At 34.4% G+C, this 10,109-nt stretch overlaps 1 protein-coding gene across 1 annotated transcript; it reads right to left on the bottom strand.

The window, feature by feature from the left end:
- Positions 1-2,324: 2,324 nt before the first annotated feature.
- Positions 2,325-9,873, bottom strand: LOC113857662. Its single transcript, XM_027489769.1, has 11 exons — positions 9,787-9,873; positions 7,633-9,396; positions 7,367-7,484; positions 7,160-7,242; positions 6,546-6,790; positions 6,276-6,362; positions 6,045-6,144; positions 4,854-5,061; positions 4,636-4,765; positions 2,724-2,793; positions 2,325-2,570 (listed from the first exon to the last, which is right to left on the bottom strand). Exons 1-11 carry the CDS (start codon positions 9,871-9,873, stop codon positions 2,325-2,327), a joined length of 3,138 nt encoding a protein of 1,045 aa, XP_027345570.1.
- Positions 9,874-10,109: the final 236 nt, after the last annotated feature.

Consider the following 10,109-nt stretch of genomic DNA (forward strand, 5'->3'; position numbering starts at 1 on the left):
TGGAGAAGAGAATATAAAGAAATAGGAGAACATAGGAAGAGGAAGAAAGATGCATACAAGAAAGAAAGAACAAAGGAAGAGAGAGAAAATACTTAGGGAAGAATAAGAACTACAAAGAAGAATTACTGTTGTGTAGATTAGGAATTCAAGTTGGCCCAAATTTAGCTTCACATAATTCTATAAAATTGATGTAGAGAATTATAATTCAAATTTAAAATGGACATAAAAAAATGACAGTTAAAATTCTGAAACTCAATTCCAATTTTAATGTTCGATTCTACACTCAATTTTTTACACCATATAGACACTTGTTTTAAATTTAGTTTCTAAATTCCTAATTTTCCTTCTATCCACACTCGAAAGTAAATTCTCTATTGTCAAAGCCATAACTGTCACTGCTGGAGTAGAACAACAAGGGAATGACAAGTTGCTAGCGGCGTTGGAGTACAAGGTGCATTCTTCAGACATGACTGGTGTGCCACAAATGCTTGAGTTGTTTTGATAAGGTGTAAGAAGAAGGATTAAACAATATGTTTGGTTAAAACCATTTTCTGTTCCTGTTCTGCATCACGAGAAGTTCCAAGTCTTTTTCACATTTTCAATATAGAGTATAATTAATATACATAGCATGCATCTCCTAATACGTGCGTTCTAGGTTACAACCTTAAGAGAAAACCTTATTTCATTTTATCTCTTTTCTTATTTATTACATAAAATATGTCCTTAATAGTCTTTAAAAGTGGTTCTAAATGCAAGTTACTAACATATCTCTAATTTGGTTTATCTCCCAAATCAAAAGATTGTCTTTTTTTTAGTTATCTACGATTGATCAGTTTTTATGAACAAGTCTGATTAGGGAATACAAAAAGACTTTTTGTTCACGTAGACAGAGTTCAGACTGATTAGGAAAATTTTAAATTTGAGGAAACCTATGATATCGAACCAAAAATGCATGAAACGAGCCCTAATTTACAATCTGAAAGAACATCGAAAAGCTCTCACTGCAAGGATTAAGAAAATGAGTCTGCAGGTTATTTTAATGAACAATCCAAACAAGGAACACGAAGAACAGTCACTGTACGGGCAGAAAATTTTAGAAACACACAGGCTAATATAGAACCTTAAATAGTCTAATAAGACATCTTTAAATTGATTAAAATAAAAAATACAATCATTTATAAAATTGAGTCCTTAAATGAATATATGCTAGATTCAAGAATAGGAACATAAATAGTTCGTTGTAATAAAAAAAAAAAAAAAAGACTTTACTTAAAGAGTATGGTTTTTTTTTTTAAAAATCAAATATTTTTACAAGTGCCAATTAAATAAATATTAACTCTATAATTCAAATACTTGAATAATTATTTTGGATTTAATAAATACTCACTCCCTTAAATATTTGAAAATAGATATTTTTTATTCTCTTTATTATATATCAATTTAATAGTTAAATATGAAAAAATCAGGTCTTTAAACCTTAACACAAGAACATTGTCATCATTATAATTTAGAGTAAAGAAACTAGAACAAAACTTGAAGCTTTTGTTGAGAATAAGAGATTACGACTTTCATAGTTATGAAATAGAAAAACAAAATCTCTATTTTCAATTTAGTTTCTTTATGTGCAATGATCATGTGATTGCTGAAGATGAAAACGCAGTCACTCACAACTTGAACAAGTTTAAGAGGAATTGAAATTCACAATTGTATTTATAATTCATAATGAATGTACAAAAAGGACTTATACAGGATTCTAATCAACCACATTTCCATCTCATTCCAATAACCGTGCCTAACATGTGACTGTTAGAACAATTTTTTTACAATTTTCACATTATTAATTTTAATTTTTAGTAATTAGTCCCTCAATATTTAATCTGTTACAGTGATCCCAAAAATCGTAGAACAACACTCTTTCCACTCTCTTCTTAGGCTTTTTTTTTGCCATTTGAGACAACTTTTTTTCATTTTCTTGCCCAAAAAAATGAAAAAAGTTGAAAGCGAACTGTGTATTTTGATAGCGAGAAACATAGAAATGGAAATAAAAAAATTGAACTACCATTTATAAAAAAAAATAAATATTTGAGAAGTGATGTTAATTTGTACGAATTACACAAGCACATTGAACTACCATTATATAAAATTGCAAATAAAAAAATTGATGAGCATTCAACATACAAGAGAAGGAAGAAACTATTTATGTGGAGAAGGAACCCATTCAAATTCTTCCACATTCAAAAATTAGATGAGTTAGAAGATGCAAAGTACACAACCAAAATTTACATTGCACCCCTCACTCATGTCCACTCAAACTTTAATCTCTCTCATAATGACATTCTAAATCCTTCACATGCTTTTTTTGTTTTTCGGGCGTAGTACTTGGGTGGGCCATTATACCTGTCATCTTTCGTGGTTTGCATTCGGGCCTCACTATTATCAGGCCCATTTCTCCTTCTAGCATAGACCTTCCTTATAATGGGCTTGCTATGACTATGAGCTTGCTTTAAAAGAGAGCATTGTGAGTTACTTCCATTCTGGCGCTGTTTATCCCCATGACTTGGTTGCTTCACCTAAGAACCAATAAAATTAAAATTATCAATCTTCACTGAAACAAGAAACGACACAATAGAAGGATTAAGGCAACAAGTGGGGAACAACATGTTACTCATCAAAACAATTAAGAGAAGAAAGTACCATGGTGACGAGGTCTATAGCACCATTACCATGATTATCATTGCTGCCGGCATAAGTACTAGAAAAACATCACATCTGTTAGTTGCAATAGCATCATCTCTTCATAACAGTTACAAAGAAAAATAGCAAAAATGTCAATACATTCTAATCTGAAATTGATTTATAGAGGACCATACTGATACACAAGTGTGGCCCAATGAAAAGGGAATTCAATTTTGAATTTGTTTATGAAATAATTGAAGCAATGGGTCAAATGGCGTGAAAGCCAGAATCATCTTCATTTTGCAACGGATTAGACTTCAACTTCTAATGTGGTGAAAAGATTCTTAGGTAATGAACAATTACATGAACAAGAACCATCATGGTGAGGATGATTAATATCACGGATATGATAAAAACAAGTAATTTTAACTAAATCAATGAAAGTGAAGATGCCAGGAAAACAAAATCATTGTTCATTGCACCATTCCCACTTGATGAAGATTCTCTCTCAATGATTGAAATTTGGAGGCCCTAATAAAAGTTGCACTATGTTAAACGCGATCTGTTAATATAATCTACATGGTTGAGGAAAAAGGGACGGGGTATTAATTTTGTGCAGTGCAGTTTCCTAAACCTGAGCTTGAACACAGTTGCAATGGTAGCAGAAATGGGAATTAGATTCAGATGAAAAGTGGACGAAAAATGCGAGAAAACAGACAGGGTGTTTATTCTGTATTGACATACAGTTTTTCTAATGTATCGAGCATACAATAAGAACTCATGTATAGTAAGTTTTTGTTGAAAATCATAGGATATCACAAAATCCAATGCATTGATAACACTAAAGCTACAATTTCCAATTAAAACTTACTATTTATTGATTTCTTATTGTGTATGCAAATGTTAGAAAAATCGATTGACATATATAGTATAGCTGAGTACGAGGAAATGTTGTAACTGAGCCAATTCAATTGTAACAGACTGTTGGGCCTGAAACAGTCTTGACAGTGGGACTAGTCTGTTAGTCACTTTTGTGAGTTGACAGCTAACAATTTAGTGACGCCAGCATGCTAGAAGCACAGTAAATGCAGCGCACGTCTACAGTATACAGCATGCAAATATAAACATAGTCTAATATTCTCCCGTCAAACTTGGGTAGGTGAACTATTGTGTAGTAGTCAACCACTCTGATTTTTGTTGTAGAGAGCTGTGTGAATCATTGAGTTGAGAGGGCCTTGGTCAAGATGTCAGCACACTGATCTTAGGATGGAATATGGCAGATTGAGACTCTTGCTGGTTACTTTCTCTTTGACAGAAGATATCCAATACCATGGATGCACTTTGTCCCTGCATGAAGCACTCAATTGTAGGCCAAAGGAACAATGCTGAGGTGTAAGAGTAGATTCTAGGGGTTTTGACAGTTGTGGAAAGGTGAATTGTATTTCACTGATTCCAAATTGGTAAGATAGGATCCTTGGTCTTAATGCTACAGTAACCGGGCGTGGTTTAGTTTAGATAATGGGTCATCAAGAGGCCCAACTAATAAATCAAGAACTAGTTTAACACCATATCTGTGTTATGCCCCCGAATAGATCACAACATTAAAACAGAATGAACTATGGAATAGACAAAACAAACTTATTAAAGGACTGCTAAGATGAACTTTGATTGCAAGTTCCAAATTTTCAATGATAAAAAAATATATTAAATAATAGTAAAATGTAAAAATTATTTATTTTTATGCATCTTTTATGCAAATAATTAACTCAGGTGATACTTTATAAATGCAGATGTCATCTATCATTTTCTTTGTTTTCCACCCTTTCCTTGCTTCTCCACAATACCAGATCGCCTCTGGACTCTCTCTACCTATATATAGATATAGATAGCATATAATGCCATCATAACTTTTTTTTTTCTCATATGTTTAGGATTGAAATAGAGAGAGGTTAGACATACTCCCCTATTAGTTGATCCAGCATCCCTCCTTTGTCAATCTCTTCTACTTGGTATACTTCACATACTGGACTAGACTTTTTAAAGTTAAAACTGCAACGTCCAGAGGAAAAATCACATTTTTTTTGTGAATCTGCAACAGGAAACATCACAGGTGTAACCCATTTTGTGCAAAGCAAACTTATTTAAATGTCTCCTTTACAAAGACAGGACTTACAAACCTTTTAATAAAACTGAATCTGGAGATGGTATTTTCATCAACAGCTTCTGACACATGATGGTATCCTGAAAGTCTAAAAAAGTATAGTGAAGAAATTGAAATCTCTCAGAACTGGTCATCTTTGCAAAGCCAAAAGACCTGGTCCATGTTTCTAGTACACTAGGAACAGCAGGCAAAACAAGCCTCTCCACACCTAATTGCATGAGCTTCTGAAAAAAGAAACATGCAAGTCAGAAAATAACTTCAAAAATGAGTGTAGCTGAAGGACTTTATCTTAAGAAAAAAACATTATGATAACACAATAGTTTCCACTTTTTATTTTCAACAATGGAACTAAATACACACCCTTTCAGAAATCATCATTGGATTGGTTACTATAGACAGAAATGTATGAATGTTGTGTATTAGATGTCTGAAGTTGCATCGCATATTTATAATTACATATTAGACAAGAAAGAACCATTCTCTGAAGTTTATCCCATTCAACTTATGTTGAGTTATTTGAATGGAGGGCTTAAGGTTGACAAATTGGAGAGATGGAGACATGGAGACTGAGTTACTGTTTGTGTTTTTAATAAGAGACTGGTTAGGAGGTGTGAGGCTGATAAACATTTTCTGGGGTGGTGGGCATATCAGCCATGAGGCTGTAACTGGTTTTCATCTATGAAGAACCAGGTCTTGAATATATATGAGCAGAGTATGAAGAAAAATATTTCATCTCTGTTATATTACATAAGAGCAGAGACACATTCTACACTAAAGAGGAAGACGACAAAAAAGGAAATAATAAATAGGATATTCCCAGAATTAACTAGGAATCCCAAAATTACAGGAATGAAATAAAAATAGAATAGTTGACCTCAATCATTCCAACTAATTTGATGCGGTGATTCTCCTAAAATTTAGGAATTGATTTCCAAATTATTCTACTTCATATGCCCTGCCATGATTTGACTTTCGAGTAACATCTTAAGCAGTTAAATTATTGCCCAAATATCCTTATTGGAATGATGAAAAGCTGGGGTGTATAACACAATGATAAGAAATTGAATCCAAAACTAGAGAAATCTTTGTTTTATTGCCTTCAGAAAATGATGCAGTTCAGCAATTATACCATTTATTCCTGGCAAAAGAGGGCTTCCAATTAAGGAAAAAGACAATAAAAAGGGCATACGTGTGCTTATTGGATTACCTTTTCTAGCTCATTCATTAAAATGTGACACATTCCATGTCGACGATACTGTAATCTGGTACCAACAAGGGGTACTTCTGCTATCTTCTTCCCAAAAACCCTAAAAAATTGACAGAAAATGAATGTCCATATCATAACAATGCATATAAATTTAGAAACCCACAACTCAAATAGAATATGCAATCATACAATCAAAGCCTAGTACTTGATGGTAACAAATCCTATACTCACCTAACAGTCGCCACACTAATCAGTTCATCATTTCTCTCAAGTAGTACAGTATAGAAACCCTGGAAATTCAATCGATTAAGCTCTGACCTACAAGGTTTCAATGTACAGATATGAGATATATGCCAAGAGATATTGCAATAATGTAGCACAACTTAGAGACAGATTATTATGATCATGGACAAGGTATATACGGCTGTGTATAAGATATATAGAATAAACAACATAAAACATATGACCATATCTTGAAATCGAATGATAACAATTTCTGACCATCTGCTGAATAAAACATCTTCCATGATATCTTTGCCAGCCAAAGGTTCCTTTAAGGGCTCAAAACATTCATGCATCACCGAAAGAGCAAGATTGAGTTTGCTGTAACTTTCTGCCAATAAGTCACTTTTAATACTATCAAAATCACAACTGTCAGAGTTGATAAACTTCACCAATGTCCAAGTTAGATTGTCCGCACCCACTGAAACTGGCTTTCCTAATAATTTACGAAAACCCTCATATATCTGCAAAAAATAGACAAATAAATGTATAGGAGAACCAGTGCCCTAAAAGACCTCAATGAAGACAACCTAATATTTTTCTCTGACAAATCTCATCAGTTTGTCAAGTCATAACAAGTAACATCACCAGAATCAAAATCACTAATTCAATCAAATCTCATGAGTAACGATTGGCCAGAATCACATAGTATTGATGATAAATATAATTTTGTTTCAATAAACAAGCAGTAAAATAATGCTTCCTACGAAAGTAAGAGCAAAATAAATTAGAGAGAGAGCTTGAAGGTAAACAAATAGAAGCAAACAATTTTTCTTGCAAATTATGACTAAATGTTTTCAAAAACAAAAGGAAGGGAGATGGATCTATTGTACCATTTTACAGTCTTTTCCACAGAACGAGTTTTTCAGATGTCTTGATATATCTACAGCTCCAGTTTCCAGGCACCTAACATGATCTACATAAGTTTGACAAAGATCACATCAGATTTACATATGTAGACAAATACACACCCAAAAGATATCCTGGTATGGAATTCATGGATGAAATATTAAGGTAAAAACACCTATTAGCTTACTTACATTTATGTTCACACTGAATGCAAGTAAGGAAATGTCCATCCTCATCTCCTTTAATTCTGCTTTGGCCACAAATCCCACAACTACATGATGGACAAAACCAGTCACCATAAAGGATATCCTATAAAGAAAAAATAAAACAAGCAAAGAAAACAGCTCAGATCCAAAACCAATTATTGGTATGCAAGTACTGAATTGAAGCAATATAATAAGTAAAAACAAGATGACACTAAATATAGCATGACTGAGAAGGAAATTGGTTAATATACCTCCAAACCAAGACAAATCTTATGAAATGAAGATGGGCATTGATCACATAAAATAAGTTCACCACCATAGTGGCAAAAAGAACAAATGCAGTCATTCTCGCCTTGACCCAAATCACTGAATGGTATTTCCATAGTTTGCCTTGTTTTATGATCTTCCATTATTTGTTTCTGGCAATCTAAGAGTGACCTACCATCTTCCAAAAAGATATTAGCAGAGGGTCTGCACGTACTATTGCCTGTAGCATGATTTTCAAAGCCAACAAGACTGTATATTGTTAGGCAACATTTGCACTTGACGCCATTGCGAGTTATTCTCCCATGAGCCATAATACAGACCTTATTGCGCTTGCCTTTGGCCTTATAATAAACCTTAGACCTTGGTAAGACCATGTTGCTGTCTATCAACCAAGACAGAATAGTTAGAGGTTTATGGTGTAGACAAGTGGCTGAAACCTTTTGCACCCTCTTATTTGATCTTAGCACCCTTCTAGGCAATCCATTGCTTTGGCACTTCAGTAGGTTGGCCTTTGAATTTCTCAAGCATTTCCGCTTTTGACTAGCAGTTGATTTATTTTCAGCACCACCATCCATCACACATAACTCAGCATCCTTTGGAAGCAATTTGGATACTGTATGCAATAATTCACCACTCCATATCTGATCAACAGGTAAGGTCTCATTAACATGTGGAATAAGTTCTTCTTCCACAACATTTTCCTTATCAGGCAAGGTAATGTTTAAATCAACATTAACCACTGTTTCAACTGAATCCAGCTCTGGTGTTTCATTTAATAAATTCCCTGGAAGATTTAAGTCACCAGCACCATTGGAGGTCGTTTCATTTTGAAACACTGGTAAGGTCTCATTAATAGCTGCAACAGGTTCTTTCTGCACAACATTTTCCTTATCAGGCAAGGTCGTTTTTAAGTCAGCATTAGCCACAGGTTCACCTGACTCCAGCTCTGGTGTTAAGTCACCAGCACCACTACGGGTCATTTCATCTTGAAAATCATGTAAGGTCTCTATAACAGGAGGAACAGTTTCTTTCTGCCCAACATTAGAAATGGGTTCCACTAACTCCAGCTCTGGTATTTCATTTAATAAAAGCTGCTGAAGTTTTGAGACTGAGATAACTGCTTCTATTGTAAGAGTAAAGTACTCCTGAATTATCTCCATCACCATGTTTCTCCACAAGTCCTTCACATTATATGTCCACTCTCCAATAATGCAAAATTCAATTTTTACCTGTAAGTCATACCAAATTTGCTTAATTGAAACTGGAACATATGTTTCCCTCTCTAACTCCTCAATCAATTCAAGAAACACCCAGTTCCCTCGTTGCTCCCACTTTCCTGTAACTTCATCCCAATCCTGAGTAATCCGCAACTGATGAATTTCAACTTGCATTTCATCACCCAAATCAGGGAAAAACACAGTCCTCTTCTCCTCCCCATCACAGTGATCAAATATAGCCCCTTCCCACCAAGCTTCTAGATGGTTCACATCAACACACAGACCAAACTTAAGGCCCCATCTATCAAACACAACCGTAGGAGGCAGTGGCCTAATGAACCCTCGCTTAAAGCAATTCAAGGATTCATTTTCACCATCCAATGCTTTTGTAACACGCACTACATCCACAAGATAATTCAACCCATCGTTTTCCAAAAGATTCTCGTATCTGACATGGCGCTTCAGCTTCCCACAACAGATAACTGTCCCAGGGTGCCATGATCCTAGAAATCCATCCTCTTCACTCCTCACCTGAAAATTTTCAAAACTTGTTCAATTTCTATACAGGGAAATTTCCGACCAAAAGCATCACGAGGGAAAATTATTTAAACTTTGCAAACAAAAAACGACACTTCGCATGCATGGCAAAGAGAACAATGCACAACACATCAAACAAAAATTTAATGATGAAAACGACAAGTTAATGTAGCTAACAGCTTTCAAACCCGGTAACAGCCAAAATTTACGACAACCTAAACTAAAGGAGCAGAAACAGAAGCACGTGCACAAACGTATGAAAAAACAAACACAAGATTACAAACACGACAAGGGTACCCCACATTGTTTTTCTTTTCTAAAAGACCTCAGGGAAAAACAAGAAAATCACATTTTTATCATTAAAAATTGAACAGTGGACTTTACCTCCACCCTTTCGTTGACTTGAAGCTTTCTTGAAAACCCTCGTTTACGCTTCCGGCTCGTAGAATTTTTGGAACCTTCCCTCGCCATTGGAGGTAAGTTCAAAGGTGATTCTATTATTCGAAAATTCTTTGCAATGGCTTTCTCGTTTGGATGAAACCAACAAGCAGTAGAGAAGAGGGACCAAAAATAAAGATCCTTTTCGACGAAAAAAAAAAGGAAAAAATGATAAAAGAAAATTCTCACCTTACTCGTATAAGTAAAAAAAAAAAAGGAGAAAATTTTAAAACGAATTAAAAATATTTATAAAAACTTAAAATTATCTT

The sequence above is a fragment of the Abrus precatorius genome, unplaced genomic scaffold (assembly GCF_003935025.1).
Source record: "Abrus precatorius isolate BTA unplaced genomic scaffold, Abrus_2018 Scaffold1, whole genome shotgun sequence".
Taxonomy (NCBI): Eukaryota; Viridiplantae; Streptophyta; class Magnoliopsida; order Fabales; family Fabaceae; genus Abrus; species Abrus precatorius.

Coding starts and splice junctions, on each gene's coding strand:
- LOC113857662 (XM_027489769.1), bottom strand. CDS start 9,873: ATGGCGAGGGAAGGTTCCAAAAATTCTACGAGCCGGAAGCGTAAACGA. Junction 2,794..4,635: donor CTGGATCAACTAATAGGGGA/GTATGTCTAACC, acceptor ACTGTTATGAAG/AGATGATGCTATTGCAACTA. Junction 2,571..2,723: donor CGGCAGCAATGATAATCATG/GTAATGGTGCTA, acceptor ATTGGTTCTTAG/GTGAAGCAACCAAGTCATGG.